At 50.7% G+C, this 16,089-nt stretch overlaps 8 protein-coding genes across 8 annotated transcripts; 4 read left to right on the top strand and 4 right to left on the bottom strand.

Moving 5' to 3' along the window:
- Positions 1–106: 106 nt before the first annotated feature.
- Positions 107–1,087, bottom strand: APUU_41007S (deubiquitinase OTU2; the record flags this gene model as incomplete). Its single annotated transcript, XM_041704142.1, has 1 exon — positions 107–1,087. The coding sequence occupies one exon, from the start codon at positions 1,085–1,087 to the stop codon at positions 107–109; it is 981 nt and encodes a 326-aa protein (XP_041556757.1).
- A 629-nt stretch (positions 1,088–1,716) lies between these two features.
- Positions 1,717–2,696, top strand: APUU_41006A (short chain dehydrogenase/reductase family; the record flags this gene model as incomplete). Its single annotated transcript, XM_041704141.1, has 4 exons — positions 1,717–1,746; positions 1,812–2,046; positions 2,121–2,424; positions 2,477–2,696. The coding sequence occupies 4 exons, from the start codon at positions 1,717–1,719 to the stop codon at positions 2,694–2,696; spliced, it is 789 nt and encodes a 262-aa protein (XP_041556756.1).
- Positions 2,697–4,549: 1,853 nt separating this feature from the next.
- Positions 4,550–7,012, top strand: NTH1 (alpha,alpha-trehalase; the record flags this gene model as incomplete). Its single annotated transcript, XM_041704139.1, has 5 exons — positions 4,550–4,693; positions 4,760–4,832; positions 4,897–5,018; positions 5,077–6,818; positions 6,874–7,012. The coding sequence occupies 5 exons, from the start codon at positions 4,550–4,552 to the stop codon at positions 7,010–7,012; spliced, it is 2,220 nt and encodes a 739-aa protein (XP_041556755.1).
- Positions 7,013–8,110: 1,098 nt separating this feature from the next.
- Positions 8,111–8,440, top strand: APUU_41004A (uncharacterized protein; the record flags this gene model as incomplete). Its single annotated transcript, XM_041704138.1, has 1 exon — positions 8,111–8,440. The coding sequence occupies one exon, from the start codon at positions 8,111–8,113 to the stop codon at positions 8,438–8,440; it is 330 nt and encodes a 109-aa protein (XP_041556754.1).
- Positions 8,441–8,678: 238 nt separating this feature from the next.
- On the top strand, positions 8,679–10,527 carry ICL1 (isocitrate lyase 1; the record flags this gene model as incomplete). The annotated part of the gene is made up of 5 exons (XM_041704137.1): positions 8,679–8,882; positions 8,937–9,092; positions 9,150–9,492; positions 9,550–10,102; positions 10,167–10,527. 5 exons carry the CDS (start codon positions 8,679–8,681, stop codon positions 10,525–10,527), a joined length of 1,617 nt encoding a protein of 538 aa, XP_041556753.1.
- Positions 10,528–10,920: 393 nt separating this feature from the next.
- Positions 10,921–12,835, bottom strand: APUU_41002S (uncharacterized protein; the record flags this gene model as incomplete). The annotated part of the gene is made up of 3 exons (XM_041704136.1): positions 10,921–11,824; positions 11,876–12,147; positions 12,200–12,835. 3 exons carry the CDS (start codon positions 12,833–12,835, stop codon positions 10,921–10,923), a joined length of 1,812 nt encoding a protein of 603 aa, XP_041556752.1.
- Positions 12,836–13,351: 516 nt separating this feature from the next.
- APUU_41001S (putative thiol methyltransferase) lies at positions 13,352–14,284 on the bottom strand (the record flags this gene model as incomplete). The annotated part of the gene is made up of 2 exons (XM_041704135.1): positions 13,352–13,708; positions 13,784–14,284. The coding sequence occupies 2 exons, from the start codon at positions 14,282–14,284 to the stop codon at positions 13,352–13,354; spliced, it is 858 nt and encodes a 285-aa protein (XP_041556751.1).
- Positions 14,285–14,629: 345 nt separating this feature from the next.
- Positions 14,630–15,402, bottom strand: APUU_41000S (putative SNF7 family protein (Cta1); the record flags this gene model as incomplete). The annotated part of the gene is made up of 2 exons (XM_041704134.1): positions 14,630–15,208; positions 15,337–15,402. 2 exons carry the CDS (start codon positions 15,400–15,402, stop codon positions 14,630–14,632), a joined length of 645 nt encoding a protein of 214 aa, XP_041556750.1.
- Between the last annotated feature and the right edge of the window lie 687 nt (positions 15,403–16,089).

Genomic DNA, 16,089 nt, shown 5'->3' with positions numbered 1-16,089 from the left:
TATCCATTGGCTTATCATACACAAATAGGATTATTTAGAAACAATGCCCAAACATCGTCTAGATATTAGGCAAACTGTGAGTTAATTCTTTTCTCTAAACTGCTCATTAAGCCTTCGTTAAGGCATTATAATGCTCTCCAAGTCCATATGTATGTCTGTAATACGCCAGCCAGATCACTCTTTTCCTTTGCTCTTCCTCATCAGTGACAGTATCCGTATCACCAGACTCGATCTTCTCAATCCTCCCATCGCCTTGTATGACGTTAATGTCCACACCATACGCCCGCGCAATGGCCTGAAGCTCCAACTGCCCTCCCCATTCAGCAGTCAGCTTGATCTTCCTTGTATACTGCTCTAGAGGCTCCTCCATGAACGGCTCAAAGTCGTCCTTATTTTCTGTAATGAAATCCGCCGTCACTGCCCGAACCGCCCTATAACCATCATGCTTGGGCGATGCAACCGTATCCACCCGAGTCTGCGTCGTGGACTGAAGGACAATTCTCTCTGGATCCGGCCTGAGGCCCAGCCCCATTTCGTCTAATTGAGTTGCAACCGCAGAGAAGAGACAATGTCCGTCTGGGTTTATATCCACCTCCTTCAATTTTAACTTCTTGAACACGCCATCCATGACCTCCTTCTCGTTCCCTCGGTGATTCGTTTGCTTCGAGGCTTCTTCTTCAGCTCGTGCAGCCTGCGCAGCCTGTTCTGCTGCGCGTCGAGCGAGACGCGCTTTCTGGCGGTTCGGTTTCTTCCCACGGCCTGCCGCTGGGGTTGATGATCCTGACGATTCCGATTCTGGGACATCACCATTCTGTACGGTTTCTGGCTCTGCATCCTTTGATTCCCCATTCGTTCCCGCATCGTCGTTAATGCTGAGATCTTCTAGATCATCGGCAGGTGGTTCGGTCGTCTCACCGTTCGATTCGGCGATCTCGGTTTGATGGCGCTCAGAGAGCTCGCTTTGCATCCGATCGCACTCATCGTTAATTCCCCGGCGGGTCTTTTTAGTTGCTGATTTCTTTTTCTGCGTGATACGTGCTTGCAGGTCTTTTTGTTCTTTGCGGTGTCGGGATTGGAGTTCCTCCATTCTATATGGTGGTGGGTATCACGGCTGGGGAAAACGCGGGCTGTGGTCGGTCGATTGGGAATGTAAGGGAATGAATGTGCTAGTGAAGGGCGAATATATGGTACTCTGGCATAGAAAGAAGTGGTCTATAACTGTGTGGGTTTAGAGTCAAGCTGTGCAACACATAAGACAAGCTGATCTTGAATCAAAACTTCTGCCCCACGAAATGGCACATCTAAATCGGGAATAGCGTCACATTCCTCATTTGTATGGGGTCTCGATCATGGTAGCGCAACTAACCATTAGACAGTAGTGGACTCAGTTGGGAAATCTCCGGAACACGACATCGTTAGAGTCTATCCTTGTCAATACGTCCAATTATTTCCCACAATTATTCGATTTTTTGTTGCTGATTAGTCGTATGGACTTCGTCGGCATTCCTCCGTAATCATGGACTAACGTTGTTCCTGACTATGAGCCTCGGTATCTTTCGCTTCGGGGTGCTCTCGGCTGTCTCGCCTGGCCCGGGGGCGGCGATGTCGAGGAGAACCTCATCCGGTATATAACTCGCCAATTCACCGTTGTGACATACATATTGATAACTGATTTTACATCAAATCTATATTTTCCCCCATAAATAGCTATTTACCATGGATCTCCAGAGCTTATTCGATGTTAAGGTATGCGACCTCCGCAGCAATAACCCAGCTAGTTAGCTGTGCAAGTTTGTTAATGTTACTACCAGGGCAAAGTGGTGCTGGTCACTGGTGGAGCCAAAGGCATTGGTCGCATGATCTCCGAAGGATACGTGAGCAACGGAGCTACCGTTTACATTTCGTCTCGCGACGCAAAGGCCTGCGAAGAAGCCGTAAATGAGCTCAATGCGCTGGGCAAGGGAAAGGCGCACTCTATCCCGGCGGATTTCTACAAAGAGGAAGACATTAAGAAGCTCGCTGAGGAGCTTGCCAAGCGCGAAAACAGTAAGTAGTTTGAAATCTACATCTTGCGTCGAGTACTCAGCAGAGGACTAACAATTCGCTTTTCACTCTCTTAGAGCTCCATGTCCTGGTGAACAACTCCGGATCGAACTGGGGCGCCCCGTACGATGAATACCCGTCTGCTGCGTGGACTCGGGTCCTTACGCTTAACCTCCACCGAGTCTTCGACCTCACAAAGCTGGTCACGCCCCTGTTGGAGAAGGCTGCGGCGCCTAACGACCCAGCTAGAATCATCAACATTGGCAGTATCGATGGCCTGAGAGTTCCTGCGTTGGAAACTTTCGCCTACAGCGCTAGCAAGGCCGGCCTACATCATATGAGCCGGGTGCTTGCGAACCATCTTGGAAGGAGAAACATCACGTATGTGGTTAAACTGGATTGTTAAAACTCTGGGAAATGCTAACCTACATAGGTCCAACACGCTTGCCTGCGGGCCGTTCGAGAGTAAGATGATGGCCGCCACCCTGAAGAGCTTCCGGGAGCAGATCGAGTCGAATGTTCCTCTTGGCCGCATTGGTAGCCCCGAAGATGTTGCAGGGGCTTGCTTGTTCTTGAGCAGCCGCGCAGGGGCATATGTGAATGGCGCGACCATCTCGGTGGATGGAGGTAGCCATATCGCTGCCAAGCTGTAGTGTATTTCTTTTCTGAAGTATTATATAAACTTTTCAGAGTTGCTGGACAATCTTTTTGAGGTGTAATCCTAAACTTCGGTCGTTTCCTATCCAATAAATGGATGAAGACAATAACATGTATTGTACTATTTGCTGACTCCGAAGTTTCCAACATTAAAGTTTTACCGTAATCTTTGCATAGAAGGTAACCGGTTTTCCGAGTGATTATAATGTGGATTAGTAAAGGTAGACATTAACTGTATCGAAATACTGTTCGACCATAAAAACCACTAGCGGTATTAGGCCGTCTTTCTAATTGCATTATATGCCAACAAGCTGAAACGCAACAACTCGCTATCCCAAAAAGTGTACTAAGGTGCGCCAATCTTTTCCTTGAGTTACTCCGGTCGATGCTATATGTTATTCTTCAGCAGCCGGCCAACTTGGGCCTTCCTAGCCAGGATCATCTTCAAGAACAGTAAGGGCTATGCCCTGACCCATATATGACGCCAACTAAGCTTTGACCTGTGGTGCATATTTTGGGAGATGTCTTGCATTTGCGTTACTGAGTCCAAGAGGATCATGAACCCTTCTGAGCCGGTTTGCTTTGCCACCCTGTTATAGACTCGCGAAAACACTAACTGCATGGAACAACGGGGATTTTCCGTGTTCTCGATTTTCTTCGAGGCAGTTTCTGCATAGTACGCCATGCCCGTCAAGCTATAGTTAGTTGTGGTACAAGGATGTTAAGATGCTGACATATGCAGCCGTAACGCTGGTCTTAGTCTGGGGTACCCTGGCGCTACTACATCCTTTAGCGCACAGTTCTCGACCTTCAGTAAACTCGTGGTCTGTGCGTTGATGATCCGAGGGCGCCATCGTGGAGTGCCGAGTCGATTGGACGGTGTTGTGCTACTTCCCAGCGAACGCCTGGTAGAAGATAACCACAACAACTCTCAAGCCACTACACCGTACAGGACAAAGAGCTCAAATGATCAGAGTGCCGAGCCTTGAGAGTACGGCGGTATCACACTCAATAGATAGCTTTCCTTTGGTGGCTGGCGTGCTTGGCAGGGACGGAATGCCGAGATTTAAGCTTAGCTTTTGATTAAAACGGACAAGGATAGCAGTCCTTAGCCGGGTGCGGATTTCATGTCTGAACGGGTGTCATATGTCACTTCGACCTTTGCGGGAGTCTAGGCGTAGAATTATGGAGATCGCCATGGAAGAGGGGTCAGACCGTCAAGAAAAGCCTGGAGGTGGGGTGTGGATGCATCATTCTGGCCCTCTGGGTTCGATAGCGCGGACATATTTAGAAAAAAGAAGTAGTCACGTGGACTCATCGCCGTGACCGACTTTCAGCCATCCCCCTCATTGCGGCACATTATATGAAAAGGGCGTGAGAATCCAAGTTCTGCACTCACGACCAGTTTCGAATATTCTTCAGTGAAAGCAAGTTGGCCACACGACAGGCTTCGATTGCCCTAATTACCGTATACGGCAGTATTGTCCACAATCCAACTGGGTCGAGGTAGGTTATGTCATCACTGGCGGGCCCATGCCGTCATACGTCTGGAACCAGCTACTTCATACCTGCAATTTCAACATTTATCCTCTCTTCAAAACAAATATTACTTCAGTCTTTTCAGAATTGTGCTAAGCTGCTTTTACTATCAAGGCTCCCTCTACGTCCTCAACAATTCGACACTCGCCACCGATCACCCTGATATTCGGAAGTTTTATCTGCAGTGCGACTAGCGCGGGGCACAGTACTTTTAACTTGCAGCCCAAAGTTATTAACTGAGCCATTGTCTATTGATATACTTCACCCTTTTTGAATCAATTTCGCCATTGTGAGCGAGCAATCTGGCAGCATGGATGACACACAGCTCCCACCGCGTGTCCCCCAGCATCGACGATCTAGCTCGGGCGGCGATCCTTTCCAGCCCGCAGACATTTATTATGGCGGTGCTCAAGCGGTTGAACGAGTAAAGAACCGCCGCCGTGCTTTCTCTTCGGTACGTCCCATCGTAGTCTGTGAGTGCAATGGTAAAGGACACTGCTAACCCGAAGCTGTTTAATAGAGCTTGAAGTCGTTCAACCGCCAAGACCTCCACGATATGCTGGGCGACCGTAATACAAGGCGTGGTAGCATGGGTGCGTACTACTTCCTCGGAAGAACAAAATTTTGGAGCTTGTGCACTGACTGCTCTGATCTCAGACCCCACATCTGGCAACCCCAGGAAATTCCTTGTTGACGTCGACGCCACGTTGGAGCATTTACTAGAGAGAGAGGATTCTGACAGAAACCAGCAAATCACCATTGAGGACGTTGGTCCTAAGGTGAGTTTAAATTATTTAAATGGCGTACGGCGCAAGTGGTAGTAACTTTTATGCCCAGGTTTTCTCTCTAGGAACAGCAGCGTCCTCTGGATACAATAAAGTCGACGTCCGAGGCACATATATGTTGTCCAATCTCCTCCAGGAATTAACGATTGCCAAAGATTATGGCCGCAAGCAGATCGTCCTGGATGAGGACCGTCTCTCAGAAAACCCGGTTTCTCGACTCTCGCGCCTAATTAAAAATTCATTCTGGGACTCTCTTACTAGGAGAATCGACGGGTCCAATATCGAGGTGGCCGGAAGAGATCCTAAAGATTGGACCGATGATCCTCGGCCACGAATTTACGTTCCGCCTGGAGCTCCCGAACAGCTGGAGTATTACAAGCGGATCGCGAAAGAGAGATCTGAACTACGTCTTGAGGTTATAGAGCTGGCGGCAGATATCACGCCAGAGTATGTGCGAGATCTTAATTACAAGCCTGGGCTTCTCGCCTTGGCCATGGAGGAAAAGGTTGACCCAACCACCGGGAAGAAAGACTTCTCTGGAGTACCCTTCGTGGTTCCTGGAGGCCGCTTCAATGAACTATACGGCTGGGATAGTTACATGGAGTCTCTGGGGCTCCTATCAAGCAACAGAGTTGATCTTGCCAAAGCTATGGTGATCAATTTCTGTTTCTGCATCAAGCATTATGCGAAGATCTTGAATGCCAACCGTACATACTATCTGACGCGCTCTCAACCGCCCTTCCTGACTGACATGGCCTTGCGCGTGTATGACCGTATCAAGAGCGAACCAGGCGCTTTGGACTTCCTTCGGGAGGCAATATTAGCTGCCATTAAGGAGTATTACAGTGTGTGGATGTCCGAGCCACGTCTTGACCCCGTGTCAGGTCTGTCACGGTACCGCTCGCCAGGTATTGGAGTACCTCCAGAGACAGAGGCGGGCCACTTTATCCACCTGCTTACTCCCTACGCCGAGAAGCATGGCATGCAATTCAAGGAATTTGTCCAAGCGTATAACGCCGGCAAAGTCGAGGAGCCGGAACTGGATGACTACTTCATGCACGACAGAGCAGTCAGAGAATCTGGGCATGATACCAGTTACCGCCTGGAGAGAATCTGCGGTCACCTCGCCACGATTGATCTCAATTCTCTTCTATACAAGTACGAGGTCGATATTGCTCGAGTAATCCGGGTTCACTTCAAAGACAAGCTTGAGATTCCGGTTGAATTTAGGACACCGGCTACCAAGGATATCCAGAGTGAGTCATCGTCTGTGTGGGATCGCCGGGCACGCAGGAGAAAGATGAGAATGGACACCTATATGTGGAACGAAGAGAAGGGGATGTTCTTCGATTATAACACAGAGACACAAGAAAGAATGGACTATGAGAGTGCTACTAGTCTCTGGGCGATGTGGGCTGGACTTGCAACGCCGCGTCAGGCCTCTGAAATGATACTCAAGGCGCTTCCCCGCTTTGAAGAATTCGGCGGAATCGTCTCAGGAACGGAAGAGTCACGCGGTGCCGTTGGCCTCGAGCGACCCACTCGGCAGTGGGATTACCCATACGGATGGGCGCCGCAACAGATGCTCGCGTGGACTGGATTCTGCCGATACGGATATCAGGAAGACGCCGAGCGACTTGCGTACAAGTGGCTGTACATGATTACAAAAGCGTTTGTTGATTTCAACGGAGTTGTCGTCGAAAAGTACGATGTAACTCGACCTATTGATCCTCACCGAGTTGATGCCGAATATGGCAACCAGGGTGTTGATTTCAAGGGTGCCCCCCGAGAAGGGTATGTCTCCTTATATTTCCCCTTCGGTATACCGATTTGCTAACTGAGAATCTAGCTTCGGCTGGGTCAATGCTAGTTACGTTTACGGCCTGGATATCCTGAATGCCCATCAACGACGGGCTCTCGGTGCGGTCACCCCATGGGAGACTTATAGCAAGGCCCTGTCTTCACAGGGTGACAGCGTCCTTGGATAGTGGACGCGGCATAGCAACTTCGGAATTGCAATGTCCCCTTTACGATTGCGAATGGTCTAGAAGACCTAGAAAGAGAGTTTTCGGCATGCAGCTTTTTCTTTTCTGCTAAAAATACCATAGATATATAACCGTTAGTTTAAATATACGATGTGACGTTTGGTTAAAGATGTTGATGTACGGAGTAAGTAGCGATATCGCACCAGTGTAGTGGAGTATGAAGAACATCGCCGAGGTCCTAACAACTGAAGCACCGAGCACTTATCTACGGACCTTATAACACCAGGACAACAGAAGGAGAACAAGAAGCCCGAAATCGGAACTACCTTCCCCATAGACACGTACACCGTATCTAGGCACGTATCAAGTCTGCAGTCAAACAAAGCTATCCAAAAAAAAAGCCCAAGATCTCGACAATAACACGGGCCGGGACCTCCTTGTTTTCCCGAGGCTGTTCTCGTGGAGCACGCAATGCAGCTGATGATTCGACGGCGAACCGTCTGGGGATGAGACAAAAACCCTCACGCTGCTAGCCTCTTGTCAGTCTGGTGCAGGACTAGACCATTAGAACCTGCGACCAACGGCAGCTGATTTTGTCGACTGATAGGCGTTCGGAGCTTCAAGTGCAGGAGCTGGACGGTTGTGCCGAGGTTCGTGCCTTTTTGGGTTAGTGCCGAAGGAGGATGGAATGGAATGCCTAGGCTGATACTGAGGGAGGCAAGTATGGATTTACTTGTCTTGGGGGTTGCTTATAGTACTGGGGAGTTACGTGAGGGACTATGGGCGTCCAATGAAGGGAATGTCTTACTTGGACGAAGGTTACAGTTGCTTTAAGAGCTGTTTAGTGGTGACTGGTGAACTTTGATGCCGGATGCAGAAGATGTATATAGATTACATGAATACCGCCATGGCTGAAGCTGAAGCGGGTGGATTCGGGCTATCGTATTGTCATGTTCTGTCACGGAGGTTGAGCACATGAATTGACGTCATCCTGGAATGTCTCTGATTTGTGCTTGAAACACCGACAGGAATGCAGCTTCAATTGAAGCTGAAGAAGCCGGAGAGCACATCCACGGCGAATTGGAGCAATAACATGAAGGCATGGGCAGCATCGTCGCCTTGAATACGTTCAGTTATATGGGGATCCGGGGGCAAAGACAGAAGCTGTGGCGAGTGCCTCAGGCAAGAAGTCCTTTAGACCGAGGATCCTCAGCAGCCTGGATCCTCTCCCCCGAACTACATGGCCACTCACGTACCGGGAATCTGCCAATCTGGCTTGTGAACCTGGGACAATGTGAACCCAATTTCCTGTCTCGTCTGTCGCAGGCTCGCAGCTGCGAGTTTTCGCCGGTTGACGATGGCCCGCCGGCGCGCCTGGTCTTCCTGTCTGTCCCGCTGAGCCGAGCGTTTACCGACCAAGAGTCATACTGACCTCGATGGTCTGCTGTGACGCATTGCATATATTTGGCTTCGGATCCCTACTTTTGGCTTGTGATTCTCAAATTTGAAGCTGGTTCTCTTCATAATTCCACTTCGTCCTCTTTACTCCTCTACCACCCTGTCGCGTGCTCCTCCCTTCCCATACCTTGACAGCACTGCATTGTACACTATATACTACTAAAAGTTATATTACTGCCTCACGTCTATTACGCTGTTGATTACCGCCACCATGGGTTACCTCGAAGATGAAGACAAGCAGTACCTGGAAGAGGTCCAGGCTGTGAAGAACTGGTGGAAGGACTCTCGATGGAGATACACCAAGCGCCCCTTTACTGCTGAGCAAATTGTGGCCAAGCGTGGAAACCTGAAGATTGAATACCCTTCAAATGCTCAGGCTAAGAAGCTGTGGGGGATCGTGGAGAGCAACTTCCAGGTTTGTCTTTACTTATCCCTCCTTCGTTTTGGATGTCACTAATCCTCTCCACAGAACAAAGAAGCTAGCTTCACCTATGGCTGTCTCGAGCCCACAATGGTCACCCAGATGGCCAAGTACCTTGACACCGTCTATGTCTCCGGCTGGCAGAGCTCTTCCACTGCCTCCTCTACCGACGAACCCTCCCCCGATCTTGCAGATTACCCTATGGTACGCTCATACTCAGAAACCGATATAGATCAGGGCTTTGGCTAATTCATTGCTTAGAACACTGTCCCCAACAAGGTCAACCAGCTTTTCCTTGCTCAGCTGTTCCACGACCGGAAACAGCGTGAGGAGCGTGTCACCACGCCCAGGGCCCAGCGCCAAAGTGTTGCCAATATCGACTATCTGCGCCCTATCATCGCTGATGCCGATACCGGTCACGGTGGTCTTACCGCTGTGATGAAGCTCACCAAGCTCTTCATTGAGCGTGGTGCTGCTGGTATTCACATCGAGGACCAAGCTCCTGGCACCAAGAAGTGTGGCCACATGGCTGGAAAAGTGCTTGTGCCCATCAGCGAACACATCAACCGCCTGGTCGCCATCCGTGCGCAGGCCGACATCATGGGTATGTAATAACGGGCCTCGGCTAAAAGCGGGTTGCATCGGCTAACAAGATCTATAGCAACCGACCTTCTAGCTATTGCTCGTACTGACTCTGAGGCCGCTACCCTCATCACCTCTACCATCGATCACCGCGACCATGCCTTCATCCTTGGCTCAACCAACCCCAACCTCCAGCCCCTCAACGACCTCATGGTCACCGCCGAGCAAGCCGGCAAGAACGGCGCTGAGCTCCAGGCCATTGAGGACGAATGGGTCGCCAAGGCAGGCCTGAAGCTCTTCGGCGACGCCGTTGTCGACGCCATCAACAAGAGCCCTCTCCCCAACAAGCAGGCTCTCGTTGAGGAGTTCCGCAAGACCTCCAAGGGCAAGAGCAACTCCGAGGCCCGCGCCATCGCCAAGGGCATCACCGGCACCGACATCCACTTCGACTGGGATGCTCCCCGTACTCGCGAAGGATACTACCGCTACCAGGGCGGTACCCAGTGCGCCATCAACCGCGCCGTCGCGTACGCTCCCTTCGCCGATCTCATCTGGATGGAGAGCAAGCTCCCCGACTACGCCCAGGCCAAGGAATTCGCCGACGGTGTCCACGCCGCTTGGCCCGAGCAGAAGTAAGCCTCTCACTCACCCCCCTAACCAATATTTTTGAACTCTCTGTCTAACAAATTCCACCAGGCTCGCCTACAACCTTTCCCCCTCCTTCAACTGGAAGAAGGCCATGCCCCGCGACGAGCAAGAAACCTACATCAAGCGCCTCGGCGCCCTCGGCTACTCCTGGCAATTCATCACCCTGGCCGGTCTGCACACAACCGCCCTCATCACTGACACATTCGCCAAGGCCTACGCGAAGCAGGGCATGCGCGCCTACGGAGAGCTCGTACAGGAGCCCGAGATGGCTAATGGTGTCGACGTTGTCACGCATCAGAAATGGAGTGGTGCCAACTACGTCGACAACATGCTCAAGATGGTTAGCGGTGGTGTGAGCAGCACGGCGGCTATGGGCAAGGGTGTTACTGAGGATCAGTTCAAGTCATGATTGATTTTTTTTTGGGACCTGATTGCTTGATTGGTTTTATTGAATGATTTGGTGTGATCATTGTTTAAGATAATATTTCCCGCATGTATTTTTGTTGTTTTTCTGAACTGGGAATCAATATATATATATATACCCTTTGAACCATTTGTTGCTCTATTAACTGTAAATCTTTCACGACTTGGACCCTCGTCAAGTAGTAGATACAACAAGTAAATACTGAACCTGGTAGACTTTAGCACCGTCAACGATCAAGTCCGTTATTTGACCGTCTGTTTTGTCTCGACTGCTCCACAAGGCTAAGTATGCAAATATTATGTACATAGTGACTCAATTTCTACATTGAATTACTCCTTCACATATACCTGTACTTACACAGAGTAAAGGAAGGTCAACCTAAGCCTTCCCCATCCCTACAAGAACAAGCAAAGCCACATTCATAACAGCGATGACTATCCAGACTAAGACAGCTAAAACGGAGACAATGAAGCCGTTACCCATTTGTACGCCTGCGCTGCCGGTACGGGTATCAGCGTCTCCATCCCCGGGAGTCGGTGACTGGACCTGATCTCGCTCAGTTTCAGCTTCCGCAGTACCGCCTGTGTCTGCGTCGATATCGGAGTCAGGCATCCGGTCTACAGGAACAGTCATGTACCGATTGCGGCAAGTAAAGTAGACAAGCGGGGCGCTGACGAACGGGAGGATAACAGAGAGGACGACTTGGCTCGCAGTGAGAGTTTTGTTGAGGCCTTCCCTGCCCACTGCGGCTGCAATAATGATGCTAGGGATGATGCTTATAGATCTGGTGAGGAATCTGCGGAGCCATGGGCGGATGCTCCAGTTGAGCATGCCCTCGGAGACCATCTGGCCGGCCATGGTGCAGACGATGCCGGCGGAGAGGCCAGAGAGGAGGAGGGCGAGGGCAAAAACTGTTCCTGCGGCTGGGGCGATAGACGATGAGAGGAGATCGTAGATGCCGAAGAGGTCTGCGTCGGCTGCTGCGGAGGGGGTGTTGTAGAGGGACGCGCCTGCAACGATGAGGATGGCGCTGTTGACGAAGAGAGCGAATGTGAACAGGGAGAGGGCGAGTTCAATGATGGAGTATTTCATGCAGCCGCGGATGGCGTGAAGGGAAGGGCGGTATTCGACTTCGCCATTTGTGCTGCCGATGCAGACGGTTGGGTTGGCGTAGCCGGAAATGACGTCGAATTCTTTGAGACGGGCTTGCACGATGCCGCTTCCAAGGAACATGGAGTGAGGCATTACTGTTGCGCCAAGGATACCACAGCTTTGGTATAGACTTTTGAGGGGTTAGCATGTTTCTGGGTGATGGAGATAGTACCTAACGTACCCTTTGGATTGAACTATGGCTGAAGATGGGAGATAACCGCGAAACACTTCTCCAATTGACTGTTCTTTAATCATGGCGAGCTGGATACAAAAGCATATGACTACGCCCAGGACGAGGGCCATGACGAAGAACTCAAACAGTCGGAGACCCCACATCGAGCCGTTTGGTCTATAAAAGATGAGGATAAACAGGACATCCGCGATGGTTATGGCGCATCCCGCAACAAGCGGGATATTGAGGAGTAGATTGAGAGATATTGCAGAGCCAACAACCTATTTGCAACTGTTAATAAACCTGAAATGAAAGAGCATATAGCAACCGTACCTCTGCTATATCTGTCGCAACCATAGCTGCCTCTGCGAAGATGTATAAAGTGATCACCAACCACGTGGGAAGGTGTTCCCTGCAATTCTCTGCGAGATTCAGCCCCGTCACTGTCCCGAGCTTTATACATAGCGACTGAAGAAAAATCGCGAATAAGTTCGATAGGAGGACAATGAAGAGGAGAGCGTATCGAAACTCCGCACCAGCTGCGACATCGGTGGCATAGTTCCCGGGATCGATATAAGCGACGGCGATCAAGAACCCCGGCCCAATGAAGCGGCCGAATTTGACGATACTTTGTATGATACGAGCTGATAAATAAGATACGTGAATTTTTGGAAAAGACCGGCGAGGCGCTTCACTGTTTCTCTCAGGCTGGTGCCCGGAGTATGCAGAGAATGCCCCGCCGGCTGTATTCGGCTTGGGACCCGGTTCGTCTGTGTCGAGGGCAGGAGAGGTGCATTCCGTCACTGAAATATTTCCATCGCCAATTCCCAAGGTGCGTCCTCTATGAACCTTTGAATTTGCCATCCCATTGAAGTCCTCCCGCGTTGTCGCGTCCGCGTTCAGAGGCGGCGGATTCTGGTTCCAACCGGGGTGTTGGAGGGTATCGTCAGTCCGCGAGGGGCAGTTCATGATGGAGATTAGGATGTCAGGGTCATGTAGCAAAAAAGCGTAAGAGATGGGGACCTCCGAAAACAGTGAAGGGGTGGGGTGTTATATCAAGATTCCGTCAGTAATAAACCGGCGGCGCACGTCAGAAGTTAAGGTTGTGGGCAATTGACGAGTTGCACTTCCAAGGTCCCGACATCGCCCGAATTGCAGACAACACAATCAACACTGGGGTACGATAGCAAGGAGATCAATTAATGAAAGAATCGCGGGTCCACAGAGTGAGAAAAATAAATAAAAAGCAGCTCCCAAGTCTGGGGTAAACTGACGGACGCCAAGAGATGCTCTGGATTAAGCTCCAAATAGTCTGCTTGGCAATCGGCAATGACTCTTCACTTCCAGTGTCTGGATCGGCATTGTAGGTTTCAATGCTCTTTGTCTACTTATATGGGTTAAGATATATAACAATAACTGATTTTAGCCATCATTTTCAGCACCATGTCATGAAACTAATCCTGCAGCAACTCCCCAGCTCTATTCCTACCGACGTCTCCAAATAGAAACTCGGTCCAACACTTCTCCCTGCTCGCTAGTTCCAAAATCGTGCGTCTTCGCTGGTTGCCAGTACGCCACTCTTTCTAGACCTTGCTGACTCGGCTCACGGAGCGGATTGGTCTTACAATATCCTTTCGCATCATACGCGATCTTTTCACCGGGGTGGCTGAGATGCTCCATGTATGCCTCCGAAGGCGAAGCATATGGCGGCCCATGCTGCAAGGGGTCCTTATGCCGAGGGAACTCAAGACAGACAAGATTCCCCTTCGGCGAGGGAGCAAGGATCTGGCTATGTCGCAGAGCCCAAGCTGGACGCATCGAGGGTGGGAGGGCACAGAAGAACTGGATAGCAGCAGTTAGACAGTGGTCTCATACATGGAATCATCGAGCGCTTCCAGGATAAACTGCTACACGTACCGTATAGTCGTATATGAAATCAAACTGATTCCCGTCCAGTCCTAAGCTTTCCACCCAGTCATTCTCGAAAAAATCTCCCTGGATCCAAGTGACCTTTCCCCTCCCAACAGCCGCATCTCTCACGGGATACTTCTGCTCGGCAGACTCCTCTTCCTTTCTACACCCCTCGAGCGCACTCTTGCTATACTCCAATCCATAAGCATCGTACCCAAAACTAGCGAGAAGGAGGACATCAACACCCCTCCCACATCCGGGAACTAATGCTTTCTTCCTCCTAGGGGCCGGGCCCCCATCACTACCGTCAATGAGGGGACCGCCCAGAATAGCTCGCCTGGTGGTGAGGATCTCTTCAAGTGTCGGATTGGGATTGTGTTTGTCCCAAGGAAGAGTTACGTCGTCTCCCTTGGCCCAGAGATCTTCCCAGCCGCTGTGGAGGTTTCCAGCTTCGATGTGTTTGTCCAGCACCTTTTGGACGTCTTCGGGGTCGAATTTGGCTGACATGTTGTTTATGTGAGCTAAGGACGAGATTCTTAGAGGTATCAACTTTTCAAGAGTTGTTGTCCGGGGGTTGTTTGTGCGGTTGACGTGGGGTTGACGTGGGGAAACAAGATGTGAGCCCGAGGACAGCCGGTTGGCCTGAGGAATAGAGTTTCATAGATACACCATCACCAAACAGCTCCCCTGGCAAAGAATAGAAATATGCTACTGTATGAAGATGAAGACGAAGAATTGAAGGGAATAGAAAGAAATATGAGCTCTCGCCATGACCTAAGCTAATATGAAAAATCCAACTCCGATGCTCCAGTAATATTGACAAAGTGAAATAGCTTCCGCAACAACCCCAGGTTAGGTGGTGGCAGGCTCCTTGACCTGGGCCTGCTCTGGGGGCTCGTCAATAAACTGAGGCGGCGCCACCTCATCCTGCATGAAGCTAGGCACGGCGCTTTCACCCATTGAGCTCTCAAACAAGGTGTCTTCACCCAAAGCCTCGAGCTCCGCGTCGAGCTCTGCCTCATCCACGTCCTCGGGGACATCATATGCCCGAGATATACTCTCGTTGATCTCATTTCCAACTTCCATTAAATCTGCCATTTCATCTTGCATCTGCTCGATCTTGTCTATATCGATGTTTCCATACTGTTTCTTCAAAGTCTTCGTAGTGGTCTTCATCGCGTCCACCGTTGTCATAACATTCTTCAAATTATCCTGCATCATTCCTGCTTGTTCCATGTTCCAGGACTGCTGAGAGAGCTGCTCACGCTGTGCTTCGTACTGCTTCCGGCGTTGTAGGACCTTCAAGGCTTTCTGTTTGATTGCGTTCTTGCCTGGGCCATCGCGCATCTTGCCTAGTTTGGACTGGTACGACGAAAGCTCGGAATTCAGGGCGGCGAGTTTGACATCTATGCTGGCGACACGATTATCGACCTGAGAGAGAAATATTAGTCAATGCGATAGAGTGGAGAATGGGGGAGTGCAGATGATAGAAGCACTCCAAGATGGAAGGCGAATGCGGGGAGAGGGCTCTTTGGGCCGGGACAGGGTTCATCACGTACATTTGAGATAGCGCCATCCAGCGTGGGCTTTGGGGCCGCATTCTTTGTGCCGAATAGTCGATTCATTTTGTCGACGAGAAATGGTGGTGAAAGAGAAGCTGGTGGCAGACTGGAGGTGAGCTAGGTAGCCCTTGCAGACGTGACTTCACTGGCGTTGGTACCTGGGGCCGGCTTTCCCTCTTCCAGTAGGTGGGCAGTTCTCCCTCAACCGTGCGAGAGCCACCAGCCATGCCGCTAGAGCAGCACTGGGCACTAGCCCCAATGGGAGTGTCAGTCCTCGCTGCCTTAGGCGCCGTGATATCGTCAAGTGAGCATAAATAATCCCATGCTGCGTTGCACGGCAGAAACATCGGCATCATTGAAGCCTACAAGAATCGGAGAGGATCTGCTGTGGCTTCACAGGCTTGTAAACCGCTTTTATCTGTTGTAGTTGTTAACTATCTCTTCGCTTTAAATTAATAATATTCCCAAGTGCCGTCAGATACCCACTCCCAGCTGGCACTGGCACACTGCTCTCCGGACACACTTGAAACCGATCGGTCGCGGGCCTCCCCCTCGGATTATTCACTTTCCTCCTCGAACCCCCCTGCTATCCTCGCGATATTACTCGAGTCTTTCCCCGCCATTGCGACTGGGCTTGTTGGGTATCTGCGCCCGCTGTCTAGGATCACGGATACCGGCCGATCCAGACACTCTCCAACAAACTAGCGACGTGACTTGACTGCCCGCCGCACATCAGCCAGCCAGCCTTGC

Source organism: Aspergillus puulaauensis, chromosome 4 (assembly GCF_016861865.1).
Source record: "Aspergillus puulaauensis MK2 DNA, chromosome 4, nearly complete sequence".
In the NCBI taxonomy this organism is placed as follows: Eukaryota; Fungi; Ascomycota; class Eurotiomycetes; order Eurotiales; family Aspergillaceae; genus Aspergillus; species Aspergillus puulaauensis.
This window is presented reverse-complemented; position numbering and strand designations above follow the sequence as displayed.